Source organism: Brachionichthys hirsutus, chromosome 9 (assembly GCF_040956055.1).
Source record: "Brachionichthys hirsutus isolate HB-005 chromosome 9, CSIRO-AGI_Bhir_v1, whole genome shotgun sequence".
Classification (NCBI taxonomy): Eukaryota; Metazoa; Chordata; class Actinopteri; order Lophiiformes; family Brachionichthyidae; genus Brachionichthys; species Brachionichthys hirsutus.
This window is the reverse complement of record NC_090905.1, coordinates 13,695,993-13,716,873: the sequence shown is the minus strand read 5'-3', so window position 1 is coordinate 13,716,873 and position 20,881 is coordinate 13,695,993. Positions and strand designations below refer to the sequence as shown.

At 47.9% G+C, this 20,881-nt stretch overlaps 4 protein-coding genes across 4 annotated transcripts; 3 read left to right on the top strand and 1 right to left on the bottom strand.

The window, feature by feature from the left end:
- Positions 1 to 1,219: 1,219 nt before the first annotated feature.
- Positions 1,220 to 12,184, top strand: si:ch73-74h11.1 (desmoglein-2.1). The gene is made up of 14 exons (XM_068743596.1): positions 1,220 to 1,303; positions 2,915 to 3,070; positions 3,369 to 3,507; positions 4,385 to 4,554; positions 5,043 to 5,177; positions 5,270 to 5,455; positions 6,435 to 6,919; positions 7,751 to 7,893; positions 8,426 to 8,647; positions 9,049 to 9,282; positions 9,694 to 9,827; positions 9,970 to 10,296; positions 10,746 to 10,989; positions 12,180 to 12,184. The coding sequence occupies exons 4-14, from the start codon at positions 4,396 to 4,398 to the stop codon at positions 12,182 to 12,184; spliced, it is 2,274 nt and encodes a 757-aa protein (XP_068599697.1). The 5' UTR covers positions 1,220 to 1,303; positions 2,915 to 3,070; positions 3,369 to 3,507; positions 4,385 to 4,395.
- A 135-nt stretch (positions 12,185 to 12,319) lies between these two features.
- On the top strand, positions 12,320 to 16,213 carry cpt2 (carnitine palmitoyltransferase 2). Its single transcript, XM_068743173.1, has 5 exons — positions 12,320 to 12,992; positions 13,234 to 13,314; positions 13,436 to 13,542; positions 13,633 to 14,937; positions 15,709 to 16,213. The coding sequence occupies exons 1-5, from the start codon at positions 12,814 to 12,816 to the stop codon at positions 16,035 to 16,037; spliced, it is 2,001 nt and encodes a 666-aa protein (XP_068599274.1). The 5' UTR covers positions 12,320 to 12,813; the 3' UTR covers positions 16,038 to 16,213.
- An 80-nt stretch (positions 16,214 to 16,293) lies between these two features.
- Positions 16,294 to 18,077, bottom strand: magoh (mago homolog, exon junction complex subunit). The gene is made up of 5 exons (XM_068743383.1): positions 17,782 to 18,077; positions 17,428 to 17,486; positions 17,062 to 17,172; positions 16,583 to 16,665; positions 16,294 to 16,510 (listed from the first exon to the last, which is right to left on the bottom strand). Exons 1-5 carry the CDS (start codon positions 17,870 to 17,872, stop codon positions 16,411 to 16,413), a joined length of 444 nt encoding a protein of 147 aa, XP_068599484.1. The 5' UTR covers positions 17,873 to 18,077; the 3' UTR covers positions 16,294 to 16,410.
- Positions 18,078 to 18,399: 322 nt separating this feature from the next.
- On the top strand, positions 18,400 to 20,209 carry aatf (apoptosis antagonizing transcription factor). Its single transcript, XM_068743648.1, has one exon. It carries the CDS (start codon positions 18,436 to 18,438, stop codon positions 19,975 to 19,977), a length of 1,542 nt encoding a protein of 513 aa, XP_068599749.1. The 5' UTR covers positions 18,400 to 18,435; the 3' UTR covers positions 19,978 to 20,209.
- Positions 20,210 to 20,881: the final 672 nt, after the last annotated feature.

The window sequence follows — 20,881 nt, the reverse complement described above, 5'->3', positions numbered from 1 at the left end:
TGGACGTACTTTGTGGCTTCCCTGCAGCCATGGTTCGTCTCTCCCTCGCAGATGTCGGTCTGCTTCTTCTGTTCGTGCTGCCGCTGGTGAGTATACTCTCAGCATTCACCTGACACACCAGGATGAGCTGCAAGATGTGTGTTATTTCAGGAAAGGAAATTCATTTCCAAATAGACGTAATTGCGGTTCATCAAATCAAAGTACCGTTCAAACATGACGATGGTTGACTGTCCACACGTCGGAGCGTCCCTGGGCGAGACACTGAACCTCAACTTGCTCCCAGCGGGCCCGGCAGTGCCTTGCATGGCAGCACTGGAGTGTGAATGGGCGTGTGAATGGGTTAATGGGTGAATGGGTGAATGGGAGGCCAAACTGTACAGCGCTTTGAGCACCGTGTTATTAGGTCTCGCCATACAGCTATACTTTAGATGACGGTTAAACATAAGTGGTGTCGTGAAGAAAGGGAGGGGGGGGGGGGTGTCATGATCAAGCCAGGGTGCTCTGGGCAAACAGCAGCTTGTGCAGTAGCTTCAAGCACACCAAGCCGCACTGGCTCTGCACTGCAGTGGATATATTTCAAAGAGAGACTGATGAGATATTTGGTGTTAGGAGGAGGATGCTAGTTAATCATGTATGTAAGAGAAGGTACATTCACGTTCCCCGGTCAAGCCTCATCTCAGAGTAGGATTCTTCTCCAAAATGTACCCTTCATGTCCTTGGCCTTCATCTGGATGTCTTTGGGCTGGATTAGAATGTCACTTTGCCCTGCAGTGGTGTTCAGGAGGACAAGTGGTTGCACGTCCCACAGCCAACGTCAGCCTCATCAATGTCTGGGCCAAACAGGAAGCACAAAGAATTAGCAAGAATTGGATGATGAAACATCATCTGACTTTTTATTTCTATTTGCATGAATTGTCATCTTTGGCTACATTTGTCCTTTATAGTATTTTTTACTTAAATTAGATCACTTGATTTGTTTGGAAAAAATACCGGTAGTCTTGCTCCAAGAATTGATTCTCTTACCCATCAAGGTATATTGTCTGTCCATCGATCCAATTATGTAACCCTGAACCTTCTAGCTGTGAGGCAAAGGCGCTAGCGACTGCACCACCGTTAATAAAAGTTAATAAACAATTAATAAATTAGCACTAGTTCTACCTCGACTGTCTGTTTTCAGATGCTTGGTGGTGAAGCAGGAAGGAAGACGTCAAACACACTGAGGAGGAAGAAGAGAGCGTGGATCTTTCCTCCTTCAAAGTTGACGGAGAACACAGACTTCACTAAAAAGAAATTCATTGCCAAGGTGAGTTTAGTTTGGCTTATTCAAATTCTTATTTCAATCAGCATATGCATGCAACATATATGAACTACTGGGTTTATCTGTCCTTGCCTGTGGTCCACAGCGACGTATGTCATGTTATTGGAGAGCGTCCTGCTAACCCCACAGTTGAAAACCTGTTTCCACTTGTTTGGAATATGTTTGATCAGTTTCTGTTCTAAGCTGCTTCATTATAGAGGAGTCATAAAGCTTTCGACAAGTGTTGTTGTAAAGGTGCCAAGCATAACTTCTTTTGAACAGAGAGAACCAGTTCAGTGTTTTTTTTTTTTTTTTTACCTGCAGGGGAGTCTACTCACAAATCTAAGATTGTTCTGAGGGAGTATGGAGGCTTTACCGGGCTTCAAAGAAGCCTGCTATAATGTTTCTGTATCTAGAATAGAGAGTGTAGCCAGCCAACATAGGCTGGTGGTGAGTAAGACGACTCCAGTAGTGATTCAATTCATTTAATAGTGCCAGATCACAAGAGGAAGTCATCTCAAGGATTAGCAGGGAAAGACAGAACCCAACTTGACCCACAAGAGCAAGAACTTTGGAGACAGAGACAAGGAAACACTTCCCTTTAACAGGCAGAAACCTTGGACAGAACCTAGGCTCATGGTGGACGGCCAGGATTAGATAGTAAAGAGGGAGAGAAGGATCTGTATAGGCTGGACAGACAGAGACAGAGAGACAGAGACAGGAAGGATGTTCAGCATGTTAGAGTGATGAAGAGTAGAGACAGGAAGGATGTCCAGCATGTTAGAGTGATGAAGAGTAGAGACAGGAAGGATGTTCAGCATGTTAGAGTGATGAAGAGTAGAGACAGGAAGGATGTTCAGCATGTTAGAGTGATGAAGAGTAGAGACAGGAAGGATGTTCAGCATGTTAGAGTGATGAAGAGTAGAGACAGGAAGGATGTCCAGCATGTTAGAGTGATGAAGAGTAGAGACAGGGAGGATGTCCAGCATGTTAGAGTGATGAAGAGTAGAGAGGTCAAAGGTCAAACAGAGGCCAGTAGTGTGTAGGAAGATGGAAGAAGTATTTAGAGGAATTAAAGAATGAGGAAGATGAGAGAGAACAAAGGGGAGTAGAGGAACCTGTTGTGGACCAGGAAGTGATGAAGATTAGCACGAGTAAAGTTAGAAAGGCGATGAAGAGGATGAAGAATGGGAAGGCAGTTGGCCCGGATGACAAACCTGTGGAGGTGTGGAAGTGTCTAGGAGAGGTCGAGGTAGAGTTTCTAACGGGGTTAGACGAATGGAGACATACTTTATATAGTTGAGGAAACTATAGGGGGCTAAAGCTAGTTAGTCAAACCACGAAGCTGTGGGATAAATAATTTCAGGTTAGACTAAGGACAGACGTTAGTACAGTAATACCTTGACATACGAGTATAATTTGTTCCTCGGCCGAGCCCGTAACTCACAATAAAATGTTCTCATAGAAAATAACTTTATAAAAAACACTCTAAAAACACTCAAAGCAACGTTAATATATTTTATATATCTTTTTTACATGTCTGCATATAATCTCAAAAATGACAATATTTATGGGGTCAGTCATAGTTCGAGTTATTGTACATTGTACTGTTGTCAGATTCGCTCTGATAGAGACAAAGAAGACAATTTGGAGTATTTTCTCAGTGGACCAGGAGTTGACAAACCACCCTACAACATCTTTGTGGTGGACCGTAACACCGGATTTGTGCGTGTCACCCAGCTATTAGACCGGGAGGCAGTTCCATTCTTCAATGTAAGTCTTCATTTCCAAACCTTCCAGATTGTGTGGGCTCAATTGTTTAGTGTATCGGTTTGGTTATAAGACAACTTAGTTACAAATCTTCACTGCAGCTGTTGCAAGGCAACCGACACCACTGCGCTATCTGCACTCCATGCTAATGTATGCTTTTTAAAGCATTTATGTTTTTTATGGATGAAGTTTGTTTTCTTGTAATGAAAGTTCGACTGACTAGATTTTTCTTACAAGCAACGCCTTAAAGTATCAATTGTATATAATCACAATCTTTCATCTCTACATGCAATTCATATAGCTTACAGGAGTGGCCAAATACAGAAATGGAAGTACAGCAGAGAACAACATCCCACTTACCGTAACAGTCCTGGACCAAAATGACAACGCTCCCTATTTTGAGAAATGTGCTGGCAGTGTCAGCGAAGCAAGCCGACCAGGTAACCATCATATCTGTCTGCAAAAGTAACATGAAGAGGGACCCAGCTGCATGTGCTCGCGCACCAGCCTGCTCAAAGGCGTTACTTCTTTGGTTGAAATTGTTACAGCCCATGGTTATTAATAAAAAAAACATTTTCTGACTTAAAATGTAAAGTTTCAGGAAAACTAGGGCACTGGGAGAGTGCATGCTGTTGCCAAGGCGACAATGTGCCCACCTAACATAAAAGAGCATAAAGTACTTCATTTGCAACCCTTACTGTATACATCTGCGTAATTATCTCTGCGGCGGCGGCGGCTAATCGCCGGCATTGGTTTATTTGACTGTTAGAGAGATAACGCAAAATGCTACAGACAGATCTTGATTAAATTTTCAGGGAATGTTGGGAATGTTACCAGGAACAGATGATTAAAGTTTAATGATGATCCAGAATAGATCCTGGATTATGGATCACTTTGAAATCTTCGTTAACATGCAGTCAATGGAGCTTCAAAATGTGTTCCTCGATATCTCCGTTGATTAATGGCTGATGTTTGTGGAATTTGACGCAGTCATGTAAGGTGGGGGGGTCTCTAACTCACCACCGAATCTCATCCGGATTATGTGTGTAACAGCATGTGCTTCAGTTGTCTGCGTGAACTAGCTTTACAGGTTTCACTGATGGTACATTGTTGGTATGATTGTTGTCTCATTTACATATAGAACAACCTGAATTTTTCTTTTCCATTCAGTGTTAAGTGAGAAGGCACTATAAATCAGAAGCTACCGAGTGGCCTGTGGGTGTTTGTGTCAGATGCTACATGAAAAATAAATAAAAACCTGTATGTGTGAGCCCGTTTCCCACTGAGTGGGTTTTATCCTGTTGTGACACGCTGCAGGAACCACTATTATGCAGATCGAGGGGAAAGATGATGACCAGCGAGATACAATTAATTCAAAGATCTCCTACAGCATCATCAGTCAGGAACCAGCAGGCACAGGCCACATGTTCTCTATTGACAAAGACACAGGCAAACTGTTTGTCAAGGAACCCACATTGGATAGAGAGGTGAGATTTTCACTGTAAAGTTATTCTAAAATCTTTGTGTTGCTTCTCAGTCATCCACGTCATGGTAAATCCCCAAGAGCAAAAAACACGAAAAATCAACTTGACTTCTTTAAGTTTGATTGAAGACGTTTCACCTCTTATGAGCATTCATAAGGCAAATGCTAATACTCCTGGGGAGTTTGATTGCCTTGGTGGCTTCAGTCCATTCTTTGTTTTCTGCTCCAACAGGAGTATAAGTATCTGGACTCTCTCCCAGTCATTTAGAACTGAAGAAGCCTCTAGGATGAGATGTGAAACGTCTTCAACCACACTTGAACAAGTCCAGTTGTTTCTTTGCTATTCTATTCTCAATAATTTGACATCGTTTGAAATGTCTATCATCAGAAAACTTCCATGAAATCCAAACAGGTTTTGAATCACAGCCTCGTAATCAGACTTGACATGATGAGCTTCTGTTGATGCATTTTGTTTTGCTGTCTTTCCATCAGACCCACGACTCCTACACGGTAATCATACAGGGGGCTGATCTGGGAGGGGCGCCAGGGGGACTAACAGGGACAGGAATGGTGACTATCAAGGTCCTGGACATCAATGACAACATCCCCAGTCTGGAAAAATCCGAGGTGACAAACACACACACAAACCACTCTTTCCCAGAATGCAACAGATTGGTGCTAAAATGGTTAGACTGTTTTGAATTCTGTTCTCTTTACAGTACACTGGCTCAGTGGATGAAAATGCTCATGATGTAGTTGTGATGAGAATCAAAGCCATAGACAATGACCTCATACACACTGACAACTGGGTGACCATCTTTAAAATTGTTAATGGAAATGAGGAGGGTCTCTTCTCGATTGAGACAGACAAAGAGACCAATGAAGGCATCCTGAAACTGATCAAGGTATATAGACTTGTGTGTTGTAAGTCTATTTAAAAAAACAAACATGTATAACTCTGTCCAAAGTCCCTGTCTCAAGTTTATCTAGGGCTTCTCCGACAGTTTTTGTGGCGACATGTCACACGATCTGTTACTTGTACCTTGGTAATGAAAGAGTGTACATTCATTCTCTTAATTATTTAGAGCTTCTTCTTTTTTTTGAATGAAAATCAAACATTTTCATCTCCAATTACGATTAGAAGCCAGATGCACCTACAGGCATCGCTTGCATCAGACATGTCAATGACATTCACACATGGAGCTCAGAAGTGTCACTTTAGTTTTACTACCTGTGGGTCCAGGGGGTCTGAGCAAGTACTGAAAGGTCACGTAAGACATAAGTGGTCTTTTCTGCTTCCCTGCATCACTACTATTTTGCACACACATAATTTTCTGCATCGTACAACTCAATGCCTACTAGTTCAACAGCCAGTTGAGTGGTGGTCGTAAATTATTCAATTGCCACTGCTGTAGGAAAGCAAGTCCACAGCAGTTTAATGGAGCATAGAGTCATTTATAATGACCCTTTAGAAATGTACAATATTCTAAGTGAAGTCAAGTAGAAGAAGTGAAGATAAGGGTATAAAAGCCTCACCCTCTAAATAGTTGGATGGATGTTGAATGGATGTTTGTTGATTGTATGTTTGTTCTTTATACAGAAAGGCATCTGACCACAGATCATTTTAATACCTCCAACAAAGTTCATTTACTACAGAAATACCACAGAATGGACATTAAAAGGAGAACAGAGTCAATTGGAAACAAGCAGTTACAGTTACTCCACACCATGCACTGCTGTGCAGGGTGAAAGATGGAGCCCGAGATATTGCTGTTTTTCATTTCCGTGGCTTATTTTGTTTCGGCTGCTAACATTGTCTTGTTGTGTCTTGTCTCTTGCTGTCCTCTCTCTCAACCTTATTTACGCTCCCTTCGGAATGAACAGCCTGTGGATTTTGAAGAAGTCCAGACTCTTGAGCTTGGCCTGCTCATTGAGAATGTTGCTCCTTTCGTGGAGGGTAATGCTGTATACATGGATGTGGGCGTTAATGTAGGTGAGGGAGATCCGATGAGTGCTGGAGCTGACGTGGGTGGAGGGGCAGATGCAGGAGTGCATGCTGGAGGAGTTGCAGGAGCAGATTTAGATTTGGATATAGGACTTGAGGCAGGCTTAGGCCCTGGAGGTGGAGCTGGAACAGGTACTGGACTGAAACCAGACATCCATTCAGGAGCAGGGGGGAACTCAAGTCCACCAACAAAAAGCTACCCCATTATTATAGCAGTGAATAACCTTCCAGAGGGTCCAGCATTCCTACCTGACACGAAGAATGTCCCTGTATCAGAAGATCCACATGACCAACCTGAGGATGGCGTGATCACAGTGTTCGCTGCTGTTGATCCCGACACAGGAAAACCAGCTGAAGACGTCAGGTAAGACATTTTGCTGAGTTTGCAATAGTATCTACAATGCCATGACAATAAAGGCTTTCTATTCTATTCTCTTCTAATAGTTATCATCTTCACTATCTTAGCTTAGGGTACTAAAAATGTATCATTCACACATTAGAATTAAACACGAAGTAGTGACTATATCGGTAGAAGGATGATGAGGATGGACCTGCCAGGGAACAGGACTAGAGGACGACCCAGGAGAAGAGACATGGACGTAGTGAGGGAGGACATGAGAGTGGCTGGTGTTGGGGAGGACGATGCAAAGGACAGGGCTAGAGGACGACCCAGGAGAAGATACATGGACGTAGTGAGGGAGGACATGAGAGTGGCTGGTGTTGGGGAGGACGATGCAAAGGACAGGGCTAGAGGACGACCCAGGAGAAGATACATGGACGTAGTGAGGGAGGACATGAGAGTGGCTGGTGTTGGGGAGGACGATGCAAAGGACAGGGTGAAGTAGAGAACGTTGATTTGCTGTGGTGACCCCCTCAGGGGACAAGAAGAAAGTACAGGAGTAGTAGTAGTAATAGTAGTAGTAGTAATAGTAGTAGTAGTAAAGAAAATGATTATTTAATAGACATCAGAGCATTGCATTCAAGAACCAAAGCGATCATCCTCATCTTGGTGGTGTATGAAATACAAAGTTAAACACAGGAGTGTCTGAACCGAGTTACATTTAGTAAATGCTTAGAAAATCAAAATGGGTTAAAGAGTTTGACTTACTGCAATTGCAAGAATGCAAGAATTACTGCAAATCACTAGTTTGGTTAACCAGTTTAATGTTGTAATGATCACTTTTATGATTTCCAGTTATGCCAAAGCGTTTGATCCAGACAACTGGTTTACCATCGATGAAGAGACAGCTGAGATCAAACTCACCAAGACACCAGACAGAGAGTCGCCATACTTAGTCAATGGGACCTACGTTGCTAAGATCCTGGCCATTACCAAAGGTAGCACCAATTCAACTTTATATACCTGTGAGGTTGTTGTCGACTTCAGACCCTGATGAACTTCCTGTTTCAACACACTTTTCCGCCAAAGAGGGTTAAATAAATTCAAACATGTCGTTTTCCGCCCATGGATAATTTACAGCTTGTACGGTTATGGGTTTGATGGGAAGTTTATAAACCAGAGATTAAATATATCACACTGGTCTGTGTCAGAACCTGCCAAGCCAGTTTGTCACTCAAGGCCTGTCAGGCGCAGAATGGCAGAAGCCCAGGAGCTAAGTCATGTAAGTCAACAGGCCTCTGGAACACACCTCAACGAGGGATAACTGTGTGACGTTGACACAATAACTGGGGGATTAGGTGTGTAAAAGCAATGCTGTTGGAAAACAGGTTTCATTTGGGTTGTGTATTTGCTTGTCCCACTGAGCAGGTCAGACAGACTCCAGTTCAGGACGCATTACGCCTGCTCTCCTCACGTTCACACTGCACTGGATCCAGACAATCTGTGCTGACCAAGCGTTGTCATTCTCAGACATGCCTTCAAAGACAGCCACAGGAACCCTTGCAATCCAAGTCAGGGACTCCAATGACCACTGTCCCACCCTGATCGCCACTCGCACCAGTCTGTGTGACGACGAACGCACCGTTATTGTCACTGGCTTTGATGAGGACGGTCACCCCAACGCTAGTCCATTCGAGTTCACCATCACAGCTGAAGGGACACGAGGTGGTTGGGACATAGAAGTCATTAATGGTAAGGGAATGTGCTTAGAGCAGACACACATACACATCTCCACCGAAGCTGGACAACCTCATGTCTCTCTCGGCTGCTGTTCCATGCTCCCCCCCTCCACAGTTATTCCAAAATCTGTTACCGAGTTTTCATGTGGAAATTGTAAGAGAAACAAGGCACTCCTGCTCGTTGCTACGGAAAGCAAGAAATAAACGCCACGCTGTTCAGTTAAGTTAAGTTCTGTAGTGGACCACCCCCCCACCCAGTTTACCCAGCGCTATACATTAATAATACAGAGTAATGTGCTGATATACTAATCATTAGTATATCAGCACATTACTCTGCTCTTCGCTCAAAACTCTTACCGGTACTTATAAAGGTAATACTGTGTGACTTTGACAGCGATTTACTGCTATCTTCAGATACCAGTGCTGCGTTTCACTCCCATGACCACCTGTGGCCCGGCGTGTATGAGCTGCAGGTGAAAGTGTCGGACGCTCAAGGTCTGTCCTGCCCTGCCGAAGCGCTCTTTACTTTGGAGGTTTGCGCCTGCGAGGGAGATGTGGACTGCAAGCTGGCGTCTCTGGCGTCTACGCCATCTGAGCTCTCTGCCTCAGCCATCGGCCTGCTGCTGTTAGCACTGTGCTTCCTGCTTGGTGAGTTGAGCCTCACGTAAAGAAAGCTGTATCAATAGTTCACATCTTATTGCTTGATTAGTTTGTGGGACTGCCTACGTGTATGTGAGACAGAAAGATGCAGCAGTAACAGGAATAATGGCCTGCAAGCTGTCTGTCCGGCTTGTCTGGGCTCCCAGCTTGCTGAGTCAAGCATATCTTTTTACATTTATTTGTGATGCCAGAAAATGTCCTGCATCGAGTTATTTCTTTTCTTCGTCGATGCCCATTTGTCCCAATAATGTCCCAGTGATCTGTCTATTTGTGATCAGATAGTCCAGGGGGGATTTAATGCTAGATTTGAAGCACAATGTCAGTGTTATTTTTGCATTTTTGTATGCTGCGATGCCAACTTAAGTGTGAAATCCATTAGATATTTTCTTCTCTTTGCAGTCCTCCCTCTTCTCTTGCTATTCTGTCAGTGTGGAGGAGCAAACACTATTTTTCCTGACAAATTTAGCGATCTGCCTTTTGAAGCCAAAGATCATCTAATATCCTACCACACTGAGGGCAGAGGAAAGGACAAGGTTAGTCAGGATTTGTATTCTATTTTGAAGGGAGGAAAAGACAAATAAATGTCATGATTTTGGCACAGCGACAGATACGAGCCGAGTTCTAAGTATATATATATATCTTTGTATAACTTGTATATCTTCTATTCGTTTTTAGGAGTTGCCTCTACAATCTATCCCTATTATGTCAGGGACCCAAAATAATGTTGGGATGGGAGCAGCAAAAAACTTAAAAACAGTTTCTTCAAACATCAACGAATCCCGTCGAATGGCTTCAGTCTACGATGAATCTGTGCAGAAACTTCAGGAAACCAGACAGTTGTTAATGGAGACTGACGGCGCCTACAGGCATTCAAGGGAATCCTTTAGCCATGGAAACGCTGCTGGTTTAGTCAGCAGGAAAACACTTGGCGCCCAACATGCTGCAGCTTTTTACGACGATATGGCCCTCCCCGATTCTTTTCTCAATGATTACTATTCACAGGTACGTAGTAGACTTTTCATGCAGTGGGCTTTCTATTTATAAGTCTATGGCTACGTTCACGCTGCAGGCAGAAGTGACCCAAAACCAAATTGTTTTGCCTCTATGCGAAAGCCACTTGGATGTGTGTTCCTAAATCTGATACTTTTCGGATCGTTTGCCATGCGACTTCAGTCTGAACGGCCAGGTTACATTTATCCGACCTACTCGTTACTGATGCACAACATACTATTGTACTGTCGTGTTCTCTCCTGCGCATGCGGGACACTTTTGGGTCGCATGGCATTCACACAGGAGATCACATACATGTTGCATTTAATTGGAAATAAACTTCCAGAAATAAATCGGCTTTCACAAAAATATCTAAGTTGAGCATTAAGCCCTGCAGTGTGAACAACAATCAAACGTGTGTTCAAAGTGAATTGATTCAAGCTTTATTTCTTATTGGACAGAAAGCGGGACGAGCAGTATCAGCGAAGGATGGTCTGCTGCCGTATGCATACGAGGGGCAGAGGTCGCCTGCCGGATCGATGGGCTGCTGCAGCCTCATGGAGTCTGACAACAATCTGCAGTTCCTCAGTGACCTTGGGCCAAAGTTCAAAACTCTGGCTGAGATCTGTTTGCCTCCAACATCAACACAGAAAATAATAGGCAGTGGTTCTATTGAACCAGATGTTATGCCCAATCTTGAGCAAAGTGTGTTGATGAGACACACTAATATTCAGACCGAAGACGTTGTGTCAGCAACAAACATTTCTAAATCACCCACCTCGACTGTCAGCACCGCCTTGCCATCGATGACGCTTCCTCACCTCAAGGTTACGAACAACAGCCTTTCCTCCCGAATCAATCTGTCTGCCACTTTACCTCGTCAAGCTCGGACGCTGGTACTGCAGCAGCAGCCTGTTTATTTCACTACCAGCCCTGTGCTGCAGCCCATACAGTGTGCAGCTCAACCACAACGTCAGAACCTGGTTCTGCTGGCAGAGGGGACCCATGAAGTCAATATTCCAGGCAAGTATGTAGTCATGGGTCCCCAGAGTCCTTCTTCTGGACTCGTAATCAGTGGGCCCCAGAGTCCTCCTTCTGGACTCTTAATCAGTGGCCCCATGAGTCCTTCTTCTGGACTCGTAATCAGTGGTCCCCAGAGTCCTTCTTCTGGACTCGTAATCAGTGGCCCCATGAGTCCTTCTTCTGGACTCGTAATCAGTGGTCCCCAGAGTCCTTCTTCTGGACTCGTAATCAGTGGCCCCATGAGTCCTTCTTCTGGACTCGTAATCAGTGGTCCCCAGAGTCCTTCTTCTGGACTCGTAATCAGTGGCCCCATGAGTCCTTGTTCTGGACTCGTAATCAGTGGGCCCCATTCCTTCTGAATGTGAGATTATGGAAATCTCTCTATGACTTAATATCGTCCAGTTCCAGAGACATTGATTTTTGGTCCCCTCAAAATATTCTATTAGGAGTAATCCTTAAAAATAAAAATACTGATTTTTTTAGCGAATAATCTCATTATTGTAACAAAATACTATATACACAAATGTCGGTATACCAAATCACCCCCATCGTGGCCTGCTCTTAAGAATGAGCTGTCCCCGTTACAGAAGATACGGTACTGAAACAAATAAATAATCCCCATTCAAATAAACTGTACACATTTATATCAGAACTTAACTTTTCTTTAACCCCTTGTTTCTAATTTAATTTGAATTTACCTGTATATTGTATTTTTATTCTTGCCTTTATGGTTATTTTTGAATTTATGTATTTTCCTTCTCATTCTTTCCTTCCTTTTGCACGTATAATTGTTACTTGTTTTATATTCCTCACTGTTAGATCTCCTTCTGTTTTTATCTCTGAATATGTGAATGTTTTGTGTAATGTCGAAGGGTGAGACACAGTGAGTTTGTACTGTGAGTTATGTTAATAAAGTTTTTTTTTTTTTTTTTATGGATTCCGGCCGACTCAAAAATACGGAAGAGAAGAAGTCGTCGTTTGTGTCACGTGACCAGCCGTGCCGGTCAAACTTCCCGTTGTCAAGTGTTTTTGTTTTACTCCTGTCTGATTGGGAATTTCATGAAGCTAGCGCTACTTGCTAATGGTTGCTACGCGTCGTTTCCACTAGCTTCAACCTGCCTCCAGGCCGTGTTTACAGTTGTTAGCTAGCTAGCGCTACTTGCTAATGGTTGCTACGCGTCGTTTCCACTAGCTTCAACCTGCCTCCAGGCCGTGTTTACAGTTGTTAGCTAGCTAGCGCTACTTGCTAATGGTTGCTACGCGTCGTTTCCACTAGCTTCAACCTGCCTCCAGGCCGTGTTTACAGTTGTTAGCTAGCTAGCGCTACTTGCTAATGGTTGCTACGCGTCGTTTCCACTAGCTTCAACCTGCCTCCAGGCCGTGTTTACGGTTGTTAGCTAGCTAGCGCTACTTGCTAATGGTTGCTACGCGTCGTTTCCACTAGCTTCAACCTGCCTCCAGGCCGTGTTTACAGCGACGCGTTTCAGCCTCTCACTCACTCGAACCATGGCCGCTCTGCGTTTAATACAGACCGCTGCCCCTTTGAGCAGACGTGGGAGCCTCATTCATTTAAGACCTGCTGCTCTGGGCGTCGACGGGCGGAACTACAGCAGCAGAAAAGGGTCGGGCGAGTATCTGCAGCAAAGCGTCGTACCGTCGATGCACTACCAGAAGAGTTTGCCCAGGTAAGGACCCGAGTTTGCCCAGGTAAGGACCCGAAGGGGATTTAATCACGCGAGCACGTTTTGCAGCGTCACGCTCTGACGCTCACTTGGAATGTCAGCTGGATGTAGCAACTTAATGTGAGGCAAAGGTGAGGCGAGCGGCTCGGACGCACGCAGGTGAACGTGATGTAAACACCGGCAGTGACCACCAGGGGGGCGTGACGTCATTCAATCACACGTTTCTCTTGTTTTAATTGCTTAGGCTCCCCATACCGAAGCTGGAGGACACGATCAGGAGGTATTTAGCTGCCCAGATGCCTCTGTTGGATGAAGAGCAGTTCAGGTGAAGGCCTCAAGTGGATAAATAAGCCCCTTTTGATTTCATTATGCAACTCTTACGTTTAGATATTATGTAAAGCGCACCTGCAACAATATTATTATTATTATTATTATGTGTGCTTCAGATCAACGGAGAAACTTGCTCTGGATTTCCAGCATGGTGCTGGGAAACAGCTGAACGAGGAACTGGTGGCTCAGGATCAAACCAACAAGCACACGAGCTACATCTCAGGTGAGTGTCGGTCACTGAAGAGGATCCGCCCGAAACCCGCCTTCTGAAATGCTTTTAATCAAAGTCATGCCCCCCCCCCCCCCTCCCCAGGACCGTGGTTTGACATGTACCTCTCTGCGCGTGACCCCGTGGTGTTGAATTTCAACCCCTTCATGTCCTTCAATTGCGACTCCAAGAGCGAGTACAACGACCAGCTGGTGCGGGCGACCAACACGGCGTGCTCGGCCGTGCGCTTCATGAGGACGCTGCGCGCCGAGCTGCTGGAGCCGGAGGTCTTCCACCTGGACCCGGCGAAGAGCGACACGGACCGCTTCAAGAGGTTCATCCGCTGGGTTCCGTCCTCGCTGTCGTGGTACGGCGCCTACATGCTGAACGCTTACCCCCTGGACATGTCGCAGTACTTTCGCCTCTTCAACTCGACTCGGATCCCGAGGCGCGGCCGAGACGAACTCTTCACCGACGCCACGGGGAGACACCTCCTCGTCCTGCGGAAGGGACACCTGTACGCGTTCGACGTTGTGGACGAGGACGGCGGTTTAGTGGCGCCTGCGGAGATCCAGTCCCACCTGAAGTACATTCTGTCGGACCCGACACCGGCGCCCGCCTTCCCACTCGGGGTCCTAACCAGTGAGAACAGGGACGTGTGGGCGGGGCTGAGGGACAAGCTGCTGGCGCTAGGCAACGCGGGGGTTCTACAGACTGTTGACAGCGCTGTGTTCTGCCTGTGCTTGGATGAGGACGGCATGAGGGACCACGTCCACACGTCCCACAACATGCTCCACGGTGACGGCTGCAACCGCTGGTTCGACAAGTCCTTCAGCGTCATCCTGAGCAAGGACGGCCAGGCGGCCATCAACTTCGAGCACTCTTGGGGCGACGGCGTCGCCGTGCTCCGCCTTCAGAATGAGATCTTCAAAGACACGACGGAGCGGCCGCTGGTGCACCCGGGCTCCGCCGCCGCCGCCGCCGACTCCGCCTCCGCCGTCCGCCGGCTGCAGTTCAACCTGGACAGCGAGCTGGAGAGCGCCATCCAAAAGGCCAAGGCCAGCTTTGACTCGGCCGTGTCGAAACTCGCCATCGACGCCATGGAGTTCAAGAAAGGCGGGAAAGAGCGACTGAAGAGGAGCAAGCTGAGCCCAGACGCCATCGCCCAGCTGGCGTTTCAGATGGGCTTCCTGAGGCAGTACGGTCAGACGGTGGCCACGTACGAGTCCTGCAGCACCGCGGCGTTCAGGCACGGCCGCACGGAGACCATCCGGCCCGCCACCGTGCACACCAAGCGGTGTTCGCACGCCTTCGTGTGCACGCCGGGGCAGCACAGCGTGGAGCAGCTGCAGGCCATGCTCAGCGACTGCTCCAAGTATCACGGGCAGCTCACCAGGGAAGCAGCCATGGGTGCGTCAGTCGTTCCTACGTGCACAAAAGAGATTAGGAGTAGCGGCGCACGAGGAGGCGTGTTCTTCACCCGGTTAGTTTAGAACAATTACCAAACGTTTCACTCAAACGCTGTCGGGAGAATCTGGAAGGCGAGCTTCGGGTCGGGCGGCGGCGGCGCCGCTTCAGTGAGAAGCTCTTTGCATCAAACAGAAACCAAATAAACCCTCGAGGGTTTGGGCCGCGGGCCGGGAGACTCGACCGGCAGGGACCGGTGAAGGTAAAACGCGGTTTCACCAGCATTCCTATTGGCTCAGTATAAATGTTCACACTTCTTTGCTTTCTGAAGGCCGTTACAATCCTCTCCTTCGTGCCACTGGCGTTACTTCAGAACTAGAAGGGCGCTCCGTAGAACACGGACGGTCATTGTGGATCCACACCGACGTTTCGTGGGATCCATTTTGGCCCAACAGCCACCAGCCGCCGGGTTTCATGGGAGCTGATCCTTCTGAGAACCCCTCGAACCCACACCGAAACATAACCATTTATCTGTTATCGTCAAGGCGACGACGCATCCTCGTCTCGTCGGTGATGCTTGTTTAGAAACGGGCTCCGACGAGGATCCGGCGCGTCCGTCAGGGGGAAGTGGCGGATGGCGTGACTTCAGACGTGAAGTCGTAGCGGTGCAACGGACTTGTCGAGTTCGCTGTAATCAATGTTTACTCTACCGGCACCGACTCATTGATCTCTCCGCCGACTCCCAGACTGACTGATTCTCATTTCTGTCGTCAGGACAAGGTTTCGACCGCCACCTGTTTGCCCTGCGACACCTCGCCACGTCAAAGGGCGGGCCCCCGCACGGCCTGTACGCAGACCCGGCTTACGCTGCCCTCAACCACAACGTCCTCTCCACCAGCACCCTCAGCAGCCCCGCCGTGCAGCTCGGAGGCTTCGCCCCGGTGGTGCCCGACGGCTTCGGCGTCGGCTACGGCGTCCACGACGACTGGATCGGCTGCAACGTCTCCAGCTACCCGACTCGAAACGTGCGGGAATTCTTGCAGTGTGTCCACAAGTCACTGGAGGACATTTTCACCGTCCTGGAAGGGAAGTCGCTCGGCTAAGGAACCGATCAGGAATCACCCGAGAGGTTAACGAACGCTGACGGTGCAGATTCCGTCCGGCCTGTCGGTCGTTCCGGGCGCACGTTGCAGCGACACGGCATTCTGGAGTCTGATTCTGTGACTGTAACAATGAGAGCTGAGCAGATTGTCTTTTGAAATAAATCTAGTTCCATTTGCTTTTCTCCCGTCTCAAACCGGTACGACCGAAAACATCGTATTACGCATTCGGTATTGAAAGTTGGACGACGCCTTTGGTGAGTCTCTGACCTTTTTATTTAAGATAAAAAAAAACAGTTCCAACGTAACCCAATTTACAAATGCAGTCAATCAACAGAACATGAACAAAAGCGGTTAAAACGTGGACATTCCAGACTTAGATGGGTTTGATCTTGAAGTGCAGACTGATGAGACTGAAGACGAGACACTTGAGATCCTGCACCAGGTAGTAGAACACGCGAAGCCCTTCGGGGTCCCTGGAACGGATTACTCGTTACTAACGACAAATACTCGGCCTCGGCCTTCCCGGCGTCCGGATAGACACGTACCTCGACTGGTTCACGTCGATCAGGGAACCAATTTTGGAAGTTGTGAATGAAATGTGCTCATCTCCAATGACAATCTCCAGCTCCTGTGGGACGGTGCAGAAACAACATTAATTATTTCAGCTTGAAAAGACGTGATCAGCAACACAAATAAGTGCAGCATGGCATTCATCTCGACACGGGCCCGGACTCGGGTCAGGTCAGGTCAGGCCAGGTGCCCAACCAAACACAGTAACATCACTGTTTTCACACTGGGCGGACCGAAAGTCCTGCTGGGAAAGGAAGTCAGGATCTCCGTCTAGCTCAACGGGAGACAGAAACACCTTAAGAACAGAATCAAACCAAAAAATAGAAAGCTGGCTGCGACCCAAAATGTTATTGAAAAGAAAGTTTAGATGTCGTTTTCGCTGTACAAATGTCAGAAATCAGAAAACGTAACAACGTATGGAACTATCTTCCAGAACCAGAGACGAGTCACGAACCTGTCTGCCGACTCGGTCGGGAGCCGGCCACAGCGCGTCGTCCTCCTTAGTGATCTCACTGTCGTCAATGATCCTCTTCAGCTCCTCCATCACGCTTTTGTGCACGTAAGCCTGTTAGGATGAGCCACATTCACGTTTGAGGACGTTTAGATTTTAGAATAGGTAGTACCTAAAATGGAAATGACCATAAAACCCCAATGACTGGCCGCAACATGCAGCCGTTACCATAGTTACCAGTGAAATTATTCAAGAGCAACAGCTGGACACCTTTGATCTAGAATCGCGTGACTATTGTGGGAAACAACCAACTAATTCCGAAGGGAAACTGTCAATGAGCCGGTTTATCGATAATCACTGCGTCATTACCTCTTTCCTGATCATGACGTCATTCTTGTAGTTGCTGTTGTTTGCATACCTTAGTTTACCTGCAAGAAAATGGTAAATAGAATCAGGAATTTGAAACGAACCGTCCTGTACGAATATTTTATTTTCAACCAGTGAACATGCAGTTAAAACGCACATACGCAATTATACTTTAAAACATTACATTTAGTAATGAAACACTTCTAGCCAGTAGTTTCTAGGTCTAAAAGTACGGCTAAATATTTGGCGCTAGCCACTCATTCAGAATCCAACGCGGCCTAGCTAGGCCAGGTGGCTAGCGGCTAGCTCAGACGCTGGAAAGCTAACACGTTTATATCACCGCCAGATTCTACTCACCGTCAGGTCTGAATTCAAATTCCAGAAACTCGTGTCCGAACTTTCCCTTGTGGCCAACATAGTATCTCAAGTAAAAATCGCTCGACGACATCTTTACGCTCCAAAAGCTACTTTCTCCGCCAGAGCCTGCGGAACAAAACTTAGCTAGCAAAGGTAGCCTGGATACTCGCGAGCCGCCTTCGCATGCGCATGCGTAAACGATGCCTTGTAGTATGGAAAGTGTTGCCCTCAATTTTGCCTTTCAGGTCATGAACAGCAAAGGTCATATTTGCAACATGATTTCTATTTAGTACTTCATGAGCAAACGTAAATGTATTGATTGAAATGTAAATTTAGTTAATAAACTGAAATGTTTTGTTGTTGCCTCAGACATAAAGTGGGGCAATATCGCTTGGGAAAATATCACTTTCGTAGTGCTTTCTCCACTTATTGCAAAACACGGGTTAAATATAATTACCTTTTATGTAACAATAACTTGGTTTATCAATTTCTGTATTTCTTCGAGGCAGAATTTTTAACCGGGCTCAGAATAACCTAGAAGACAACAACAGGAAAATAACAACTCCTCGGCTCCGTCGCATTCTGCAACGTCATCATTACCCGCCGAGGAGTCCTGTCTGTCTGCCACACGCGTGGTCGCTAGAAACGGCTGCAATGGCAGGTTCCTTTTCACGGGAGCTCGAAGAATTGCTGAATCCGCTGCCCAAATTTGCAGATCCAGAAGATGAAGACGACGATGAGGCGACAAAAGCCAGAGTGATAGACGAGTTCGGCGAGGAAGACGACGAGGAAGATGGTTCCGCCACCGGCGCTCTCCGGAAACGAAACGCATTCCTGCCGACGGAGACAGACGAGCGTTACTCGGGGATCAGAGTCTCCCGGAAGCAGCTGCTTCTGGAGCGGTCTGCTGATGAGGATGAAGATGAAGATGATGGGGAGAAGGGGGACACAATTAAAGGTGATTCTACCGGAGACGAAGAGTCAGATGATGATGATGATGATGTGCAACCAGATGCTGAGTCGGGGGCTCAGACGAAACAAGTTGATGCCACCTTTCACAAACCGACAGATGGGATGGATGAGCTGGGGGTGGGTGACGATGACGATGACAGTGCGGATGCGTCTGAAGAAGATGATGATGATGATGATGAAGGGGATGAGGATGCTGTCCGTACATTTTCTAAAGCGAAGGTCGACGAGGAGGTTGAGAAGGGAGAGGCCGTGAGGAAGCAGCTGGCCCTGTGGGACCGGCTGCTGGAGGGTCGGATCCGACTCCAGAAAGCTCTGGCGACGGCGAACCAGCTTCCACAGCCACAGAGCCTCCCCGAGTTCAAGAGGAGGGGCGGGGCCGAGCTGGCAGGGGGGCTGGAGAGCGCCCACGGAGCTCTGGGGGCTCTTCAGCGGTCCCTGCTGGAGCTGCACGAGCAGCTGCTGCAGCAGAATCCTGAGACCCGGCGCGTCGCTCTGGAGACGAGCAGCGATGAGGATGAAGAGGAGGAGGAGGAGGAGGAGGCGGCGGCGCAGCAGCGTGGAGCGCCCAAACGGAAGCTCGACATCGCGGCGTACCCAGACCTGATGGCCAAACGGTTCGCGGCCTTCCAGCCTTACCGGAACGCCACGCTGCAGAAGTGGCACGACAAAACCAGACTGACGCTGGGCAAGAGCAGAAAGGGCTTCGGGGCCTTCGACAGGAGCGTCCTGACCCAGGTGGAGCAGGTGCTGGCGGACCGCGAGAGGCTGGTGCGCCGCACCCGGACCCGGCGCTCCGAGTACAGAGTCCTCGGCAAAAAGGAGGCGCTTGTTTTCGTCGCCGAGCCCGTCCTCCTCCGAGGACCAGAGGAGCCGGAGCCACGGCTGGAAGCAAACGCACACCTGAAGGACTTGGACCAGGACATATTTGACGATGACGACTTCTACCACCAGCTGCTGCGGGAGCTGATCGAGCGCAAGACCAGCTCGGTGGACGCCAACGACCAGGTGGCCATGGGCCGGCAGTGGCTGGCCATCCAGAAGCTGCGGAGCAAGATCAAAAGGAAGGTGGACACCAAAGCGAGCAAGGGGCGGAGGGTCCGTTTCCACCCTCACAGCAAGCTGGTGAACTTTATGGCGCCCGTGGACCGCAGCTCGGTGGGCGACGAGGCTCGCAGCGAGCTGTACCGAGGCCTCTTCGGTCGGACGGCCGCAGAACGGCCATGAGGGGGCGCCGGAGGAGGCGAGGCGCGCAGCGAGCTGTACCGAGGCCTCTTCGGTCGGACGGCCGCAGAACGGCCATGAGGGGGCGCCGGAGGAGGCGAGGCGCGCAGCGAGCTGTACCGAGGCCTCTTCGGTCGGACAGCCGCAGAACGGCCATGAGGGGGCGCCGGAGGAGGCGAGGCGCGCAGCGAGCTGTACCGAGGCCTCTTCGGTCGGACGGCCGCAGAACGGCCATGAGGGGACAATTAAAAATAAAGATTTTTTTAATTGTATTAAGACAGTTGTTGGTAATTCTTCTTCCTCACTTAGAAAAATGCGTCTCAGAATGTATAAATACTTTGAAGTGTATTTTCATCCAGAACCGCAGCGCCCTTCAGGGAGCTCATCAGCACAGACGATCCTGCATGTCTGATTCGCCCACCCCGAGTACTTCTTGGTGAACGGCTCTTCTAAAGCGCCGTCCTCACCGCTATCGGGTCCGGGCAGCAGACGCCCACCAGGTTGGTACGATCACACCGGCGTGCGTCTTCGTCTAAACTTAATGAAAAGGCAAAAGGTTCGACTGAGCCGACGCCGAGTGGCAACTAGAAAACTAGGAAGAGATGTTGGGGTAATTAAAACGTACGGGGAGACAGAACTCCTCAAATGCAGGCTTGACAAAAGTAATGTTCTGTCCCAAAACACTTTCTAAGCCCCGCCCACGCTCACTGATGTCCCGCAGCACTGGGGGGTGGAGCCAGAATATCAATGAGCTCACATCTTTGAAAAAGACTTGTTCTTGTGTCTGTTTTACCGTGGTGGTGCGATCAAGATTCTATCACCCCCGATCGAGAGGGGTGGTTTATACCGATTGATGATCAAATCAGGGCGCATGATCGGGTGATTGGATTAGCAGGAAAGGGCGGAG